At 35.9% G+C, this 22,070-nt stretch overlaps 1 protein-coding gene across 3 annotated transcripts in view; it reads left to right on the top strand.

The window, feature by feature from the left end:
• Positions 1–22,070, top strand: part of GABRG1 (gamma-aminobutyric acid type A receptor subunit gamma1) — a 79,515-nt gene that overhangs the window by 24,467 nt on the left and 32,978 nt on the right. For 2 of the 3 annotated variants that reach the window (XM_077847898.1, XM_077847899.1), the window contains one exon: positions 8,062–8,129. In XM_077847898.1, the coding sequence (XP_077704024.1) occupies positions 8,062–8,129 (68 nt within the window). Of the gene's footprint in view, positions 1–8,061; positions 8,130–9,152; positions 9,455–22,070 lie in introns of all 3 variants that reach the window. The other variant, XM_077847900.1, reaches the window with a different exon arrangement.

Below are 22,070 nucleotides of genomic sequence, written 5' to 3'. Positions count from 1 at the left end.
GAATTCTTAATAATTTTTACTTGTAGTATTTGCATCTGACTTTTAATGTATTTTAAGAATTTTATCAAATTTGCATTATTTTCATCTATTTTTTTATACTTATTAACTAATTATTTTAAAGCCTGATAATCACACAATCTTGATCACTTGGGTGACTTTTTAAAAAATTTATTTAAAAAAAAAAGATTTTATTTATTTATTTGAGAGAGAAGCAGAGAGAGCATGAGGGAGGTGAAGGGCAGAGGGAGAAGCAGATTCCCCGCTGAGCAGGAAGCCTGATATGGGGCTCGATCCCAGGACCCTGGGATCATGAGCTGAGATGAAGGAAGATGCTAAACCGACTGAGCCACCCAGGCACCCCCAAAATTTCTTTTTCATTTTATCTCTTAGTTTAAGGTGATTTGCCTCTGTTTCATTTATTGTATGTCAATTTTTTTTTTATTGAATGCTGGTAGAGTATATTAAAAATAATGGAGATTTAGATGATGTTATTTCTTTCCAGAGAGGATTTTAATTCAGTTTGGTAGTCAAGTAAGGAAAATCTCCTTCATTTGGCCCAAACTGGTATATTTCTTTTTGTGAAACTTTGTTTTTTCAGGGCATAACTATTTGAAGTCTCTCAACTGATAGCCTGAGGTTTATACTAAGGATCCCTTTCCTTCATGGCCCCGGAGATGGTGGAAATAGCTGAAATCCTTATTATGTCAGATGGTTAGCAGCTGATTTATACTTGGTTTCTTAGCATCACACTGTACACATGTACACTTTAGGAATTAATAAATACCTTGAGGGGAAATTACATGTAGAATGTCTGATTAAATCCTCTGTTGTTCATTTTAATACGGGGAAGTCTTGACTGTCTTGACCGCCCTTAACTCCAGTTTTGCCCAATGAGACAGATGCAAATTCTAAAACACTGTCCCTTTTCAATCACCATTTCTATGCAGTAAAACAGCAAATGCACCAAAGGGAAAAGTGGCCAGAATAACGCAGAGCTTACAATACTCCATTTACATTCTTTCCAGGAAATCGTTGCATTCAATCTTGATTTTGCTAGCTGCTGTGTGATTCTTTCAATAATTTTTTAAAAATTTTATATAAATCATACAGTCATGTTTATTGAGATGGGTAATTTGTTACCATTACTTATCATAAGAAGCAGAAATCTGTACTTCCATTTTACTCATCATACTTCACATTAGTTGATACTCAGTTTTCTTCTTATTAATAAGTTCCCTGAAAGTAGATATCACCATATCCCTAAAACAATGCCTGAAGCATAAACTTAAGATTTCATTTACTGTTTCCTGAATGAATATTTGCTGAATGAAAGCCAGTGTGTATAATCTTTTTTATTCCGTGTGTAGGTTCTACTTCATCAATTTAGCATTTAAGGTACATTATTTCAGAGCAAGATATGGACTTTCAAAATCCATGTACACCTGTGACATCATCACTTTGTTTAATAATGTAAATTAAATATGCCCTAAGAACCATGATAATCATACCACGCATATTAGCATTTTATCTGACACCTCAGAGTATGGCATAATCAATGTCTTACTTGTTGAGGTGATCTTTGCAGACATTCCTTTCTGTCCAAAATTTCTTTTTTTTTTTTTTTTTCTGTCCAAAATTTCATTAGTGTCTTCACTCTTCACTGATGCTATGAAAATTTACACACAATCAACTTACTGAGGACTTCTAAACTTAATGGCAAATTAACATTAAAAGGTTGCATAATTCTAGAAAGTTTTCAAGAATTGAGAAACTTTCTCAATTACTCTATGTTGAATCTTCTTTTTTCATTTCTTAACATCTTTTCGGGTAGAGTCTATGGCTTTCCAGGCAGTTTTAGTGATTCAAATAGCTTGATATAAGAATTAATATCTGAACCAACTAGGGGTGGTAGAAGGGGAGGTGGGTGGGGGGTGGGGGTGACTGGGTGACAGGCACTGAGGGGGGCACTTGATGGGATGAGCACTGGGTGTTATTCTATATGTTGGCAAATTGAACACCAATAAAAATAAATTTATAAAAATTAATATCTGAACAGAATTAATGCCATTCACTCTCCTAGGACATGGAGTAGACAAGTTCCACTATAGAGGGACTTGGTGAGGTGAGGAAGGGAGGTGTGATCTGCTCTTCTATTCCATCTATTTAACTCTTCTAGGTTCCTAGTGATAGAAACATGCAGGAGATATGAAGAGGGATGGTCTTTGTGTTCATTTAATTAGGTGCCTTTGAAACCTTTGTCTTACTAGTTTTCACTTCATTTTCATCAGACATCAACTGGCCCTTGATGTACTTTGAGAGGCAGTTGTATAAATAACAATTTTTATAGGTAGGAAGGTAGGATTGTTTTTTGTTGTTTGTTCCTAGGCAGCATTTTATACTGTTTACTTACTTGACATGGAAAATCTAGATGATTCTATCTTCCACCCATCTTAGCTCCTTTCATCTACAAGATACATGCTGCCAGTGCACCACTTTCTTAGGTTAAAAAAACAAACAAACAAACAAAACAAAAAAATAACAAAACTAGTGAGATCCTTCTAGCCTGTCAATTTATTTTGATATGAATTATACCTACAAGAAATTAAAATATTCGACACACTATGAAAGAGTAGGTAGGCAGATGCTCCACTGCTTCTCTTTCTTTAGATTCTATCATTTTCTTCTAGCTCCCCACCCCCCAGATCAGATATAGGAGCAGGAACAGGTTGCTAAATCTGCTGCCTGAAGAGATGTTTAACTATAGAACGAGAGCCCCATCTTCCATTTTCCTAAGAAGACATTTGAAATGCTTAAAAATATATATACTTAATTAAATATATGTATAACTTAAGTTATATTATATTAAAGTAAATAATTAAATATACATTAAAATGTCATATATATGTGTATTGAGTTCTTGAAATTGGTTATTGGCTACTGAATACTTGAAATATAGTTAGTATGGCTAAGAGAATACATTTTTATTTTAATTAAATTAATTTTTATTTAAATTTAAATAGGCATATGTATCATGCATAGTAGCATTTTGTCTGTTCATCTCAGAGAAAATGTAATAAATGACTTAATTGTTGAAGTGCTTTTTGTAGGCATTTTTTTTCTATCCAAAGTTTGTGTTAGTATCGTTTCTGGCTTCTGTGTTGGTATCTATTGGCTAAAGTATTAGACTGTACTTAAGAACTTATTTATCCATAGGTACTTTTTCATCCGTGTTTATCCAAATATCTACATATCCATATGTAAACCTGCAGAAGGAGATGGTGATTGTTAGTTGACATTTCCTTGTTAGGAAAGCCTGGGAAGAAGTATTTGGATCCAAATGTGATATCTTTGAGTTAAGAACCCCTCCTGTCCATTCTAGGGCAAGAAAAACCTATTATTTATAGTTCCTTCAAGGTCTGTGTATTATAATGGTAACATCTAAGTCAGTGGAGCTATTTTTTTAATGCCTACTTTATTACAACAGAAAAGACTATTAAACTTATGTTCTGGGATTAAACATTTTAAATGGCCTGAGTTATTTTTTAAAAAAATATTTTATTTACTTATTTGACAGAGAGAGAGAGAGAGAGAGAGAGAGCACAGGCAGGTGGAGTGGCAGCAGAAGGAGAGGGAGAAGCAGACCCCCTGCTGAGCAGCAAGCCAGGTGAAGGTCAATCCCAGGACATGAGCTGTTTTGGGATTCCGAGATGTGATCCCAAGTGTGGGCCAAATGCAGACACTTAACTGACTGAGTCACTTAGGCATCCCAACCTGAGTTAATTTTTAATTAAACTTAATTAACTAATTCATTTGAATTAATATACAAAAGTGACTCAGAAGCTACATAATCTGCTAAAGATATCTTAGAGTTATTTGAATGTCATCTAAGAGAGCATGGTTGAAAACAATTAGGAAGAAAATGTTTTTTAAATGTATTTTATTTTATATCTTCTGATTAAAAACTGGTTACCCATTTCTACAGTTGACTGCCTTCAGTTTTGCCATAGACACATGGAAGCTGAGTGTGGAAACTTCATTGATCTCATTGCTTTCTTCTTTTTAAATTCTTTTTTTGCTTCTTCTTACTCTTCTCTTCATTTTCTTTAGGTTACTTGGAATGTCCATTCTTTCTTATATTCACTACCACTGAGAGTTTATCTTATATTCTGCTGAGATACTTAAAGTATTTAGAATCACAGTGCAGAAAGAGGCCTTGCAGAAATAATCCAGTATCCTCTCCACGTGCATTTCATCTATCAAAGATGTAATTTGCTCTGGTAGTACATTTTTTCCATCATTGTTATACTGTCTGTAAAAAAAGGTGATCTTTCATCTCCAATATGTTGAAGAATTAAACATAATCTGTGCCCACTTCTGAAGGTCACTTAATGAGACTGGAACGACAATTTGCTTCTGGTTTCCTTTTTAATTTTGGAATGGAAATCTGATGTTTTCTCTTTTTAAATATCACTAAAATCTTGCAAATGAACAAACTTTATGCTGAGAAAATCATAGAGCTAAGAAAGTATACTTACTCTACCAAGAAGCCTATATTATAAGTGATTTCACACACAAGTATTGTTCAGAGTATGAATCAGTAAAAGTGGCGATGAGTCTTTTATTAAAGAACGATGACAGTTTTCTGTTGTATTCCTCTTTACAGTCTATTTTGAAGCATATAATCTCTAGCTGGAGTCTTAAAATTAATCTGAAATATTTTCGTTCACTTTCAGAATTATTCTTCCTCATGTTCTGAGGCTGAAGTTTAAAAAACTAGATGAGGGATCCCTGGGTGGCGCAGCGGTTTGGTGCCTGCCTTTGGCCCAGGGCGCGATCCTGGAGACCCGGGATCGAATCCCACGTTGGGCTCCCTGCATGGAGCCTGCTCCTCCCTCAGCCTGTGTCTCTGCCTCCCTCTCTCTCTCTCTCTCTCTCTCTCTGACTATCATAAATAAATAAAAAAATTTAAAAAAAAATAAATAAATAAAAAAATAAAAAACTAGATGAAATAGCAGCAGCCTAAAGTTATAAAATAGGGAATATAATAACTAAGAAAATGCTCATGGTTTGCAAATATATATTTATGAAGTTATTTATTGGATATTTTTATCAATAGCCATGTTCTACACTGGACTCACTAATGTGATTCTTTTGGCCTATCTCAAATGAACTTGGTTTCTGTTGCTCACGAAATATTTCAATGTGGCTAACACCCTTATATTAAGAGTTAATACTTTTCTAGTATATATTTGTTTCATGATTGGTTAAGGAAGTATTAATATCAAGAAACCAGGAGAGGGACGTCTGGGTGGCTCTGTGGTTGAACATCTGCCTTCGGCTTAGGGCGTGGCCCCGGGGTCCTGGGATCGAGTCCTTCATAGAGCTCCCCGCAGGGAGTCTGCTTGTCCCTCTGCCTGTGTCTCCGCTTCTCTGCATCTCTCATGAATAAATAAATAAAATATAAAAAAAAGAAACCAGGAGAGATCACTCATATCTAAAACTTTCTATAGTATAAATGTAAAAAGTATGTCCTATTAAAAAATGCCCTCGAGAATCATTTATTTTTCACCCTTACTATCATGCAGTAAAGATGTTCAGTGTTTGTTGATTTATCAGATGAACTGAAAAAAAATCTAATTAAATAAGTCTAGTACGTTCCACTTAATTGCTTATAACTAGCAATAAATATACTTACAAATGGAACTAAGAAACCTAATGTTTTTTTATTAATTGGCTTTCATAAAATCCATTCTATAAATCTAGCAAAAACTAGCTTAATTATATGATATTTATTGGCTTCAATTCATAGTCAGAAATAAATGGCAAACACTTAAACCAAATAATCTCCGAAGTCATCAGCCTAAGTTAAATTATAAAGCCTTCTATAAATCATATGACTTGCTTTTATTTAAGAAATCTAATTGTTGGCAAGCAGATTGAATTACATTGTCATGTATCGTTTAGGTCTAGAGACCAGAACTTCTGCATACTAAACTATTTTTGACAAATCTCATTTATTTTTCTAGCTAAGAAACTATATATACCATGTAATAAAATCTTTACTTGAGGAAAACCAAACTATGTAAATGTTACCATGTTTTCCCAAGAGTAGTTTGTTTTTTCATTGCAAAGGGAAAAAGTAAATATTGTTTTGAAATTATATAAGCACTATTTTTCACAATGCCTCCAGTTTTCCATTGAAGTCTTGCTAGCAGGGGCAATCTGCCAGGTTGGATGGTTTCAGGACAGGGGACTTGGGACTGGATAGAGACTGACAGCCAGGCTCAGCTATGGTTAGAGAGGAAGATGTGTCCTGCTAGTCAAACATTGTGTCTGAATTTTAACAATGATAAATATTAGGCCAGAAATGGGAAATTAGATAAAATTTTAAAAGGAGACCTGGGTAAATATTACTAAACATGCCACTTTAGTATTGAAACTTCCAATCCACAAGGCGGTTTTTCTGCTTTATTTTGTTTGCTTCATCTATCTCTATATCAATCTCTTGAGATATATGATAGGCTTTCTTCTTGATTTTCTTCTTGTCTATTTTGTGAACTCCTCAACAAGTATTTGCTAAATCAATAAATGAGCCCTTTTATATTATATTTGGTGAGACAGGGGGAATGAAAGAAACTACGTGAAAATATTTTTCATAGCAAACAAAAAATCATAATCCAATATGGAAGTATTGCTGGTATTCGTTAATCATGTCACTGGATAAACATTTAAAAGGCTGACTGCACCGTACCTTTTGATGGACTGTAAAATACTGATACACAGTATATACCGTTTAAGACTAACTGGGAAGACAAAACTGGTTGTGTACATAACACAATAGATGATATCCATAGTGAAATCTATATAATATACTCTGTGAAATTGAGATAAAAATACACCTAACTCTGGAGCCAACATGCACAACCTAAAGGAATGCTGTTAACAAGGGAGAAAGAGGTAAGAACAAATATTTATGAGGCTCCTCGTAAGAATCAGACCTGAATGTAGATGCTCAACAGATATTATCTCCTTTAATCCTCACAATCATGCTTCAAGCCCCATTTTCTGCTGGAACATGCTTCTACTGGCTCACAGTAGCTGCTTATTAAATACCATCCCAACTCTACATTCAGTGACTTCACATCTGAATCCTGAAATCAGCCACTGTGGGGATATTTACCTATGGATATCAGCAAAAGTTACAAATCAGGGCTTCCCTCACCCCCAACCATGGGAACAAGGCTGTTCAACAGTTACTAGCACACTACTGATACACATTAAGTAGGATTGCTTAATATTTAGGTTCTAATATCCATTCAAATTCTATCAAAATTCAGAGAGCAAATTATCTAGCAATTTTTATTGAATTAACTTCCTTAATTTTAATGAAAGGTTTAGATATTTGTAACATTTTTAGGTTGTACATTAAAATGTTTTTAGGAGTGTCTGGGTGACTCAGTTGGTTAAGCATCTGACTCAGGTCATGATCTCAGGATCCTGGGATTGAGCCCTGTGTCAGGCTCCATGCTCAGTGCAGAGTCTGCTTCTCCTTCTCCCTCTGCCCTTCCCCCTGCTTCTCTCTCCCTCTAAAATAAAAGAAAATTAAAAAATCTTAAAAACAAATGTTTCAGTTAAAAATGTTAATTTTTACAAATATAATTGATTTATAAACTGGAAAGATGTGTTTTTGTTATCGGTGCTTTTTCATTTCCTAATGAGAAATATTTTATTCTTTAGATGCTAAATGTTATTATTTATGAAGATTTATTTAAAGCTAAGACTGAGGGATCCCTGGGTGGCGCAGCGGTTTGGCGCCTGCCTTTGGCCCAGGGCGCGATCCTGGAGACCCGGGATCGAATCCCACATCGGGCTCCCAGTGCATGGAGCCTGCTTCTCCCTCTGCCTGTGTCTCTCTGCCTCTCTCTCTCTCTGTGACTATCATGAATAAATAAATAAAATCTTTAAAAAAAAAAAAAAAAAAAAAAAAAAAATAAAGCTAAGACTGATTTAACAGAACCTCTGATCTGATCTTTGACCATTCTTTGTGTTGGTATTTTACAGTGAGGCCCACGGTAATTGAAACTGATGTTTACGTAAACAGCATTGGACCAGTTGATCCCATAAATATGGTGAGTAAAGAATATTAAAAATAACTGAGTGCCATAGAGTTCTTGAGTATATCTTTCAATAATAGAATGGATGTGTGATGAATTCTGATAGCTCATCCTGAGAGGGAGTCCAGGGCAACTGTGAAATGACTGTGTGCCAGGTTCAGGCCCTAGAACTAAATAATATCTCATTTCTAAGAATGTGTAGCCTCTTATTCCAATGTGCTGTGCTTGGTGGGAACTATGCTAGGGCATGAAAAATTATCACTTGATCCATCGAGAGTAGATCCCTGGAGAAATCTGGAAAGAGATCACCAGAAGGACTGAGGAGAAAATAGAGAAGAAAAACGGACTTATTGGTGGGGTGGGCGGGGCTGGGGGCATGTACAGAGTCATGGAGAAACACAACAACCTGAAAAGATCCGGGGAACTTCCCATAGTTTAATAACACTGGCACATAAAGTGCAAGTAAGGAAGTGAGGCTGACAGAAAGGTTACGGTCCTTATTCTAGCCATAATAGGAAGCCGTGTGTTGTACGGATTGCATCCCCTTGGATCAGAGAAATAAATGACTAGAAGTTTTTCATCAGGAGGGCACCATAGGTGGATGTGTATTTTTAATAGATCACTCTTCCAACAGTGTAGAAGATGGACAAGACCAGTGAAGAGGGTTAGAGACACCAGTTAAGAGGTTGCTGTAGTCTGAGCAATAGGTCTTCTATTCTGAAGTGATCTAGAATTCATATTCTGAGGTACTGGGGTTTAGGGCTTCAACATAGGAATTTTAGGGGGACACCATTCAGCCCATAACACCATCTAAAGATAATTTTCAGAATTTTGCTGATTTTTTCTCTCTTCATTTATTCATTAGCACAACAGTCAGATCACCCTTTATTGTAGACCTTAAGCTTTTTTTTTTTTTTATCTGAATAGCCCTCATGCTTAACAATTGCCTGTGTCTGCTGATTCTGGCAGTATTACTGTCAGCCTCAGCCTCTCTCTTACTTGATATGATGTTCACATGATTGTCATTAACTTTCACAGCTGCCTGCATTGACTACTGTACTGACAGCTTTTTGGCCACACCATAACTGACATCTTTGTCTCCTTATTGCAAATGAATATGAATTGGCCCTGGAAATAAGTTGAACTAGAGAATCTGAAATGAGGAGCTCTCAGGAGACAGAGCTGCAGCAGATACTTGTCAGAAATTAGCTAAACTTCTTAGAGATGGGTACAACAATCTTAAAGTGAAGAGAAGAAAAAAAGAGTAAATATCAGACCTTAAGGAACACATACATTTAAGGATCTGAAAGATGATGCTGAAGTAGTAAAAGAATCACAAGGTTGGTAAGAAAATGGAGGTAAAATAGTAGCAAAGAAACCAAGGAAAAAGTTCCAACACATTTTTGGGTATTGGCTCTGCCCTAATTGAATTCCTAAACAAACAGCTGATTTCTGTAAAGATAAAGCATTCTATCTACCTGTGGGTATTAATTTACCATTATGCAAATATGAGACTCTATAAAGTAATATATTACTAAAATGCTAATTTTCTCCTTAGGAGAATCTTACAATGTTTAGTTTCTAATTAACCAATACTTAAAGAAGATAAGCCCATTAGAGCTTATGGATGTCTACATTTTCTGAATTGTATATTTTGTCATGGGCTCTTGTTTTTAATTTGAATGAATTCATTAAAAAAATGTGGTCATTAAAATAAAGAGAACTAGGATTCAAGGCTCTATTAGTATTCCAGAGATACTTTGACGAGAATGGCTACTGAGAGGCTTCTATGATCATCTCCCTGCATAAAAGTTTCATGGTATTAAAGATTTAGTTTTCCCAGTAGGGCAAACTACACACTCATAACCTCGGACAGTAATAGTTTTTTTTTTTTTTTAAAGCTAATGGAATGAAATTGCTATTAAAACTGGTGATACTAAAGCACATACAAGAAAAAAAAGACATAGAATATTTGATAATGTTTATTAAAAGAGAATCATTGTCATACTGAGGATTAATAAGAAACAGTTTACATAAAAGACTATTTTAACTAAACAATGCAGGAAAATTAGAATTCTATTTTCATAAAATGAACAGAATTGCTTTGAATATGAGTGTAATCAAGCAAGCAGACTTGAATGTAATTAAGCAACCAAGAGGATAAATTCCCACCACCCCTAACTATTCATACAATTCAAGTTACTGGTAAGAAACAAAATTAACTTATTAGTTTAATGGTTTTATTTTTTTAATTAGCTAAAATTTTACTTCATGCAAAATTGTTATTTCTTTTTAAAATTGGCTTCATAAGATAATATTTCTTTAGATTGCTGATAAGACCTAATACAGCACTATTCTATGATGAGATATGTTTTTCCTTACTTATTTTCAGGGTTAGGTTAATGACTTCAATCTTGGTGTCACTAGCAAAAAATAGGATATTCAATAATTGAACATTGAATGCATGAACAGTTTAGTCAATAAATAGATTAATTCCATAGTTTACATTTTGAGAATTTAAATTCAAAATGAGTAACAGATACACTAATGAAAACTGAATAAGAATAAAACTTGGATGAAAGCTGTTCAACTGATGAAAATTCTGAGTGATGTATGACACTGAGCAATGTATAGAATCACTGAATCATTATATTGTATACCTGAAACTAATATAACACTGTATCAAAAAAAAACCACTGTATCTTAACTATACTCAAAATTTTTTTCAAATTAAAATTTTTAAAAAGTTAATAATAAAAAACAATCTTAAATATAAAAGAACAAAAAAATACCATTGGAGAAATTACATGATTCTCCTCTTTTGGGTAAATGTCTTAGGATAATAAAACAGTAGCAGCTTACCCCTCTGACGAGCTAATACAACATTCAAAGGGCATTGCAATTCTCCAAATCAAGTCAAAATCAATAGGAGTTTGAGGGAATCCAAGATGATATTATGGGGAACAGGAGACTAAACACAAGGGCGATGAGGGGGCACCTGTGTGGCTCAATTGGTTAAGAGTCTGACTTCTGCTCTGGTCATAATCTTGGGGTCTTGGGATGGAGCTGCAAGGACATCTCCCTGCTAAGCAGGAAGTCTGCTTGCCCCTCTCCCTCTGCCCTTTCCCCCACTCCCACTGGTGCTTACTCTCTCCTTCCGTCCCTCCCTCTCTCAAATAAATAAACAAGAATCCTTATATATAAAACACACACAAGGGGAGTAGGTATAGAAACAATGATAGATGAAAATTCCTGGTGTAACTTGGAGGGAAAGACCAAGCAGGCACTGCATGAGGTGGTGGAAATGGTTTGGGCAATTGGGTAGGTACGCACTATGACCTCCCTGGAAGAGACACTGACCTTCATTACCACAGACCCCTCCCATGTCTTCATCTTTGGCAAGTGCAGCCCCCTGGCAACTCTGCCCCCCTGGCAACTTTATCTTTGGCCTGGCCCCCATGGTGAGCGATATAGACCCGAAGCCCTTCATGGCCATCTTGTATGACAATGGGCCTGGCTACAGGGTGGTAGGCCATGAGGAAGAGAATGTCTCCATGGTGGACTATGCTCACAACAATTGCTAGATGCAGTCTCCTGTGCCCCTGTACCATGAGACCTCTGACAGGGCAGACGTAGCAGTTTTTGCCAAGGGTCCCATGGCATACCTGCTGCACGGCATCCAGAGCAGAACCACATTCCCCCATGCGATGGCTTACGTGGCTTACAGTAGTGCCAACCATGACCACTGTGGTTTGGCCAGCTCGGCAGCTTTCGCTCATGTGCCTACCTGCAGAGGAGAACAAGTCCTCCCCTGCAGGATGGGAGTCTGCTCACTCACTCATTCCAAGGCCGCCCAGGGCTCCCAAGAAATGAACTCCTTGGACTGGCCTTCCAGCCCCAGACTGGAGAGCCAGACACTGCCCAGCGCCCAACATGCATACCCACTCCTCCCTAAAGTGACACTCCTATTTGTTTGCAAGGGCAAAAATTATTTTTCTCTTTTTGGGGTTGGTTAAAAGGGAACGGAAAACATTTAAATGAAACTTTCGCCAAAAATACCTTTCTGAATATTTCTGGCAACAAAAAGAGAAAGAAAATTACAGGTATGATTTGGACATGAGTTTACTTATAGAAACTGGTATCATACAGTCCAATATTAAGAGATTACCATTAGGAGCACATGGAAAGCATGAGCCCAGAGAGAGAGAGAGAACAAACTCAATGACATGGGTGGATCTAGACGGTGTTATGCTAAGCAAAGTAAGTCACTCAGAGAAAGATAAATACCACATGATTTCACTTACATGTGGAATTTAAGAAACAAAACAAATGAGCAGAAGGGAAAAAGAGAGAGAGAGGCAAACCAAAAAACAGACCTTTAGCCAGAGAGAAGCAACTGCTGGTTACCAGAGGGGCGGGAGAGGAAGGATGGGCGACGCAGGTGATGGGCAACAGGCTGAATCACTCATTGTACACTTGCAACGAATATTCTGCTGTGTGTTAACTAACTGGAATTTAACTAGAAACTTAAAAAAGAAGAATGAGGTCCCAGTTCGCGTCTGTATGAACTTAACTTCATATCATTCTAGCTGCCAGAGGAACACATCACACCGTCCTAGAGTAGAGAGCCGAAGCTGAATAATTCTTCCTGCATTCAATTGTGATTGGTCTTGGTGATGGAGACAGAACAGAGGAATCAGGGTGCCAGTTAGGAGGAACACAACTCCGAAAGTACCTGGGGCACCAGCTGGGCTGGACTCCAAAATGACTACTGGCTGGGGATGACTTCAAGGGGGTCAGCGGGACACAAACCATTAAGTTAACTTGGCAAAAACCAGGCTGCATTCTTTCCAGCCAGGATAGACACATTTAAGGATACTGCCCCCTTTCAGACTCCTTTTACCAGAAAAGGAAAATCCAAATGTTCCCTACACAGGTAAAACAAGACAAAACTCTCTTAAACAAAAGTATATGTGGGGCTACAGGAGTCATAAACACAATTCATTATGGAATGAAAAGTAGGGATTTTCCCAGCAATCAAATTTTGTTCCACTCATTTAAGTGGACCGGCCAGGTATCAAATATGGCGGAAGGGTGGGGGTGGGGTGGGGTGGGGTGGGGGTGGTGGGAGCCTAGTTAGTAGTCTGCATGAAAATGGTGAGAGCTGACTTTTAAGTCTTTTTATACTTTTATCTTATCAGACTTATTTTTGATAATAAACTCCCCAGACATATGTGTTTAAATATTCTAAATATATTGAGAAAGCTGGTGCCCATACAGAGATTTTTCTTCAAGAATTTCTTAACACTGCAAGGAACACATTTCTTCAGTATTTCATGCAATTGGTGCAAATGTTCAACTGGTTTCTTTCTCTCTGTCATTCTCTTTCATTTTTTGTCCCTGCTGCTTCTAGATTCAAGGAGGCAATGCCCTAGGCATAGCTTGTACATATCAAAGAAACCTAATTTATTCCTTTTACTATATTAACAAGAATTAGTCACTTCTTGCCAAGTATGTTAAGTTGAGGAATTACGAAACAGCAAAGTCATGGAAACAAGATATATATATATATACATATATATATATATGTATATATATATATTTTTGTATCTGGATAATTGAACTGAATATGCTAATGGAGGGAAAGACAAAGGGTTTTTGTTTTCTTGGCTGTGACTAATTAAGGTACTTGAAGAAATGCATTTATACTTAACAATTTTAAGTTTACTTGTTTGGTTTGTACAATATTTTAAGGCTTGTTTCCATGGATTTAATATTTTAAATTTCTGCATACTATGTTAATTTTTTTGGCATTAGATTCTCTAAAATCTATTTCTTTTCACAAGCTTCATCTTTAAAGCAACATAAAATTTAGGTACTTTTTGACTCAACACTAGCAGAGATAAAATTAAATGAGTGTTATTTTCATCTCTATGTTTCTTTGATCCTGTATGCCCATTTGCCCCATAAATAGGAAGGTAAAGCTCTAAGATTGGGAAATTAAATTAACTTCTAAATCTCCCAAACTTATTAAAATAATTTTATTATTTCTTGATGTAAACAAATATACTTTAATTCTTATTTTGTGGTTTTGTTTGTCTTATATTTATTTACAGCCTGTATTGTGACAGTTGGTGCATTGGCTGCTAAGTTATAAAAGATATGACCTTCTTTCTTCAGAGAAGCATGAAACCTAATAGGGAGGATGACTGAAAAAATGCAAATCAGACTAAAACAGAAGGGGAAGTGCCAGGAAGATTGCCATGTATGAACTCATACGTATTTTAGGTTATAAATGGTGACCCTCTGCTTTTTTTCCTTAAAGAAAATCATAAAAATATGGGTTTTTCTTCTTAGGAAAGAAATACATGTCAAATATGGGAAAATTAGAAATTCCATTCAGGCCAAAGGAAAAAAATTTAGATTACCATTATCTAGTGGTCACCACTGTTACTATCATTTTAATATCTTTATGTGTATGTAGTTTTACCAAATGCTATAATAGTATACATATTGTTTTATAACTTTGTGTCTTTCCACTTATTATATCATGACTGTTATTACACTTAATTACTTTTTTAAAGTATCATTAAATGTCGCATGATATTAGGGGGCATATTTGCACCATGATATATTAACAATTCATTACTTAACAATTGGAACGTTTCAAATGTGTTCTGATGAAACAATGTTATCAAAATCCTTTTGCCATGAATAATTATTTCCTTAGGATATGAGGATAAATAAATACCTCTGAGATCTCTGATACATCTTGGTCAGATTTTGGAGGTGTCTATTTTGAATTCCTTTCTAATGATAGGCATCAAGGTTGGGAGCCTGGGTTAGTTACAGTTTGAGTTCTTATGAATTAGTAAATGTAGAATGTTGTAGAACGGGCCCATGTGGCTTGGCAGTTCTGGCCTCAGGGTAGGCTTAGGAGGGAAAGTTGTGGCCAAGTGAGAGTCTAGATGGTTTGTTTCCACTCGTGACTTCCATACATGTGATTAAAAGCTGGTTTTAGCCTTGCTTTCTTCCCAGGGGCTCCAAGTCACTCCAATTTGTTGAAATTGATTCAAACATACCTCTTGATTCCTCCTTTTTGCCCCTTTGTTTGAAATTAAATTACCTGGGTTATGTGGTACCTCCCAAGGGTGTTCAATCCTGAACCCAAAGTTAATAGGCAACTACTTTAATTGTTCTGCATCTCAATATAAAATTCATTTATAGGAGGAAAGTGGAGAGTGTTAATGCTTTGCTAATAATATAAAAATGTAACAAAACAATAAATGTCCAACAAAATGCAGTTTTGCACACGTGGTGGTACTTCCACATGGCCCAAGGTAATTTCAAGGGGCTAATACTTCATCATTTTAGAAGAATACATTCGAAAATCTTGTAGAGGTACATATTTTAGTTGAATGTTAAAAACCAGACTTCTCTTAAGTACACATATACGCGCAAGTTCTCATATTCTAATTAATAAAGGGAGGTTGTATCCTTTCTTTTGTTTTCTTATTTTCTTTTCCTGTTTTTTTGTTTGTTTTTTGATTTTCTTTTTTCTTTTTGCTATGCAGAAAACTAGTGCATATAGGATATAAATGCATCGAGGAAGGAATAGAATGTTGTGGAAAATTTCCAAGCCTTTATAACCAAAACTACATATCAGAAAGTAACATTTTTGGAAAAATCCAAATTCTTAGCTATCACTCTAGGAGATTCTTATTCAGTAATCCATGACAGGGACCTGGAATCAGAATTTTAAAACGCTCTTCAGAGACTTCTAGTCAACCGAGTTTGGCAGCCATTTCCTGAAGCCACTTCCAACCATCAATTTAGCAGAAATTAAGTGGGATTCAAGGAATGTAACAAGAACACCTGTAGCTCAGAAGTATTTTTATGAGGGAAGGTCATTGAAAGACACCATCTCCATTTTAGTCTTTAACCTTGTTTATGTTTAAAATACTTTTAAATGTTTTACTTTCTAACATTTTATAACATTCTCATGATCAACAATGTTCTCATGATCACTGGGCTTTAGAGCTCAGGATGACCATAATAATGATCTTGCCTGGTGTCCTCATTTTTCCAGTGAGAGAGAATAAATGAGTTGGTCAGCATTATATTCTAGAAAGTCACAGATCTGGAACTATGGTATGATTTCCTGATTCCATCCAACCAGTGTTCTTTGTACTACATCACGACTTCTCACTACAATACACTCTTTCGATGTATCAGTATTCATTTTGTTGATTATCTGACATGTATTTAAAATTGTGCATATAATTAAAAGACAATGCCTTATCCCTTATTCTGTATGTTATTTTTATATATTTTTTAGTGGAAAGGATTTTAATGAAATACTAAAGTTTTAGATCTTAGATTGACAGTGAATCTGAACTCACATCAATTGCTCTGCGATTTAATTAAAATGTGACATTTGATGTTTTGCTATTATGGAAATTATGACAAATTTCTATAATGGAAATTCTGCAAATTGTGTGCTAAGCCTTGGATTTTCTCATAAGAACACTCAGCTTTGCAATATGCACAATTATATGCAAAGTCCCGAGGTAAACACTGGAAGTCTGTGCTTCTAAAGCAGTACAAACAATGCCATTCTAGCAGCATACTGTCAGTGTCAGAAAATTCATTTTCTGCATTAAGAATATGGACAATGGAAAGAGTCTATAAAGCAGTAATTAATATAAACAATTTAAAACATGAGACATGCGGATTCTCTCTAGATATATCCCTTCCAAATATGTGTTCCATCTTGCTTAGATTGGAAGACTAATTCTAATAGCAAGAAATGTTTTTTTTTTCAGCTTCATTGAGGTACATTTGACAAATAAAAATTGCATATATTGTGTAATATTGGTGTTTTGATACACATACACCTTGTGAATGATCGCCATAATTGAGCTACCTAACATATCCATCACCTCACATAGTTACCTTTTTTTTTTTCTGTGTATGTGTTTGTGGTGAGAGCATTTAAGATCTATCCAGTAAACAAATTTCGAGTGTACAAATAGTGAGAAATATATTTTTAATACAGTGCAGCTACAGATGCAGGAATACTTGTCACATTCAGACCACGGAGTAAAGACTCTGACTATCTAGCACTGAACCAATCAATGGCAAATGTTGCACATGCACATGGAACATGGATGGTTCTTTGGTGATAGTGCTTCTCCAGGAAGCAGAGCCCTCACTTGAATAGCAATCATCTGTTGCAGAGAATTCCTTACCTTGCTTTTGATAGTAGCCTGAAGGTTATTTCTTTCCACATGTCATGCTGTGTATTTATAGATTCCTCATTTAGAGTGTAACCTCTCACACATTGCAGAGGTAGCAGTATTTGACCTCTCTTTATATGACTCTAGATTATAGACCTGTAACTATCAGCCTAGTTTAGATCATAGACCTATGTAACTGTGAACTAAGCCATGAATTTGTGAGATTTTGGCCTAACTTTTCAGATTAATTCAAATGCATTATAAACACCAGGGACTAAAATATATGTATAGTCCATTTATTCCATAAACAGCTCTGTATTGTCTTTTATATGCCAGATGCTATTTTTAAGAGTTGAGGTTACAAATCTGATTTTGCTTTTTGTTTTATTCATTTGCTTTTTCTTTCTTTATTTTTTTAGATTCCACATATAAGGGAAATCATATGGTATTTGGCTTTTTTCTGTCTGGCTTATTTCACTTAGAGTACCTTCTAGGTCCATCCATATTGTCACAAATGGCAAGATTTCATCCTATTTATGACTGAGTAACATTCCACAGTGTGTGTGTGTGTTTGTGTGTGAGTGTGTGTGTGATCTCACACACTCTTTATCCATTCATCTATCAGTGGATCAGTGGATACTTGAGCTGCTTGGCTATTGTAAATAATGCTGCAATAAACATAGGGGTGCATATATCTTTTCAAATTAGTGTTTTTGTTTTTTTTTTTTTTTGTAAATACCCAGTAGTGAAATTATCGGATCGTGCTGTATTTCTATTTTTAGTTTTTTGAGAAAGCTCTATACTATTTCTATAGTGGCTATACCAATTTACATTCCTACCGATAATGCATAAGGCTTGCCAGACAGGAGGGATCTAGAGATTGGGCAAAATGGGTAAAGGGAAGTGGGGGATATTGTCTTTCAGTTGTGCAATCAATAAGACATAGGAATAAAAGGTACAGTTCAAGGAATATTGTCAATGGTATTGTAATATCATTGAATGGTGACAGAAGGTGAGCTATGCTCACCATTGAGTGGTGAGCAGAGTGTAAGACATAGAGTTGTTGAATGACTATGCTATATGCTTGAAACTAATGCAATATTGTGTGTCAATTATACTCAAATAAAAAATAAAAAAAATAAGAATGCATGCTAAAAAGAAAAAGAGCTCCGTTTATAGGATTGAGTAATCAAATTCCCCTGGCCCTCATGGAGCTTACACACAGCTTGAGAGGCACTATAAAATAAGTAAACATATAACTTATGAAGTGTTAATAATGAAATAAAGAGAAGTGAGGCAAAGCACTTGATAGGAAGGGTCAGGATGGTGGTGAGGCTTTAGTGCATGTAGTAGCCAAAGGAAGCATCACTTATTAGGTGACATTTGAATAGAAATCAACAGTGGTAAAGGAGAAAGTCATGCAGGTACCTAGGGAGTGTTTTCCCAGAAGGAATAGGAGGAGAAGTTTCTTAGATAAGAATGTGCCTGGAACAGCAAGGAGAATAGTAGTGTTTGTAGTAAAATTAAGAAGAGTTAAAAGAGGTAAGAAAAGTTGGTGTAATTAGGGTTTGGATCATCTGGAGCCCTTAATATGCTGAAAGGATACTGTTTTGTTATGTTTTTTTATGTTTGTTTTTTTTGTCTGAATGAATATGGGATCAGAGGAGTGGTATGCTATGACTGCATATTTTCAGTGAGACCATTATCCTTCTGAGTGAAGAACAAACTGTAGGAGGTCAATTGTGGAAGCAGGGAAACTAGTTATAAGTAATTGCAATAATCAGGGAAAAAGTTGATGATGGTGAAACAAATGAGAATTTATCAGATTCTGTAAATAATTTGAAAATGGTGATGCCAAGGTATTTTGAAGACCAGATGTGAAGTTTTAGAGAAAAGAGGAATCAAGAATGACTCTGAGATTTTTTTCACAGGAAACTTGGAATGATAAAATTGTCATTTAATGAGATGGAGAAGAGATTTTTTTTTTGAAGGATATTGAAGTTCAAGAGTTCTATTTGAAATTGTAAGGTTGAGGTGTTAGCTATCCAAATGAAAACAGTAAGGAGGGAATTACACATGCATGTTGGGATTGCAGGAGAAGTGTTTGCACTTGGAATATAGCTTTTGCATGCTTCCGGCTATATACGTGATACTTAGTTATGAGATTGGATGAGATCATCTTGGAGGTGAAGAGAAGGGAACTGAGTGTTATTAAACTGGAGCACTGCATTACTTAGGCATGTGAAAGATGCAGGGGAGCTAGCAAAGGGGACCGACAAGGAGTGGCCGCTGAGGTGGGAGAAAAACAAGACTCAACCGGTGTCCCCAGTTTTGAGTGGGTCAAACGTTTCATGAACAAAAACTGATTAACCGACTCAAATTCTGCAAATGAGCTAATATGAATATTTATAGCTTTCCAGAAGCTAGAGAATTTTTATGACTTAGAATCTTGGTATTGGAACTGGCTGTCTCTATACATGAAGAAACTACCTCAAAAATAAAACAATGTCTATAAAATGTTCATATCTTCCAGAAGAGGCATTGCATGGCTGTGTCTTATAATCTCTGTAAATTGGAATGTTTGCAAAGGCCCTGTTACCCCCTTTTTAAAATGATATGGTGTCTTTCCTTCATTATTATGACCATAAAAATACAGAATACTTACTATGTGTAAAATCACTGTTTGAAGTAATTACATTAAATATCAGCAAGAGCCTTATGTACTAGACTCTGTATTATGCAGATTCAAGAGGAGGAAGTGAGGCATAAAGAGGTGGGAAAATTACTGAAGGCCAACTGAAAATTGTTATATTCAGAATTCAAGGCCCCGAAGTCTTCCCAGTGGTAGTATTCATCTCCAGTTACTACACTAAACTGACCCCCCTCTAAGTGCAGTCGCACCTCATGGACTCAGGTTGGTCCAACTCTCCATCCTGGAAAGAACTTGGGTTTCTCTTGACTATATGTCAGGAGCCTCACTTGGCTGCTTTTTCGCCCGTATCTGTGCTTGATGCAGTGCTATAGTGACTCTGGAATGCCTTTCTTTTGCCTTCCAGATTGCTTTTGTTTCTCGCGTCAGCTCCCTGTGTTGCAGGTGCCACACACTCCATGTGCATATCTGTTCCTCTTTTATATCCACCTCAGAAAAGTGGGGAGACAGTAAATATCCTTTGGATGCCTGTACAATGGGAAATTTCCTAGAATTTTGTCAAGAAATTGTCCTTCCGTGTGATATTTAGGATCAGTTGATCATGATCTTGGTGAAACGTCTCAGGACATGCATAACTGTGGAAGGTTAAGTTCACAACTTTATAAATGTTTAGAGGACCTTACTGTTAAAATTTCAAGATCTGAAGTAATGAATTTCTCATGGTAGACAGAGATACTGCGATGTCTAAGACTTTTCTCATCCTAGCAGTATACGTCCAGCAAGAGGATGGTCTACACCTCCTATTCCCCTATGAATGGTACAGGAAATAGGCAATATTGTATGTTTGATCTCATGCAGTAATCATAGGCAGGTAATATTTTGGAATTTACTTTGCAAATAAGCATATGACTTTCTTTGGGAGTCCTCCAGTTGAAAAATAGAATTCCAAATTTGATTACCTTTATGCAATACCAAAATTGAATCCGAAAGCTTCTTAACAAGGGGATATCGGTATGGGAAAAAAATGGTAATCTATATGTTCTAGAGCATATTTGGTATTTGAAAGGACTAATAAATCTTGTATTTTATCCATATGCATGGATTCTGAATCCACTGACAAATATACATAGAAAACAGGCAAACTTTTCGAATTAGTAATTGAAATGGGGAATAGGAATTGAATAGGAATTGAAATGGTAGAATAGGGTTAGGAATGTGGGACTCATGGCTTTGCCAGCACTTCCTGTGCACCTTCCCCAAAACAGCTTTCCATGAAGACTTTGAGAAAGTTTATTCAGATAAAGTTCAGAGTTCAGAGAATGAGAAAGAGACAGGAAATTATTAAGAAATGATATATTACATTTAGCCAATTGAGAACTATGGAACAGATAGAGTGAGCAGGACATGGGACCAAATGAAGAGTATAGATTTACATAAAAACATCAGCTGGAGAAATATGATTCTTCTTCCTACAAAAATTAGTCATTTTAATTCGTTTAGCAAATACACCCCTGCATAATTTTTGCTAAGGCTTCCTGAATCGATGAATGGCCATTCCTACTGTTACAGCTCTGCAGTGAAAGGTCTATTTTGTGTGTCTACTTGGCTGAGCTATGGTACCCAGGTATTTGTCTAGATGTAGCTGTGAATATATATATATATATATATATATATATATATATATATATTCTTTATTTTATTTTATTTTTAAATTTATTTTTTATTGGTGTTCAATTTACCAACATACAGAATAACCCCCAGTGCCCGTCACCCATTCACTCCCACCCCCCGCCCTCCTCCCCTTCTACCACCCCTAGTTCGTTTCCCAGAGTTAGCAGTCTTTACGTTCTGTCTCCCTTTCTGATATTTCCCACACATTTCTTCTCCCTTCCCTTATATTCCCTTTCACTATTATTTATATTCCCCAAATGAATGAGACCATATAATGTTTGTCCTTCTCTGATTGACTTACTTCACTCAGCATAATACCCTCCAATTCCATCCATGTTGAAGCAAATGGTGGGTATTTGTCATTTCTAATAGCTGAGTAATATTCCATTGTATACA

The sequence above is a fragment of the Canis aureus genome, chromosome 14 (assembly GCF_053574225.1).
Source record: "Canis aureus isolate CA01 chromosome 14, VMU_Caureus_v.1.0, whole genome shotgun sequence".
Lineage (NCBI taxonomy): Eukaryota > Metazoa > Chordata > Mammalia > Carnivora > Canidae > Canis > Canis aureus.
The sequence above is the reverse complement of the archived record's forward strand: the minus strand, read 5'-3'. Positions and strand labels throughout refer to the sequence as shown.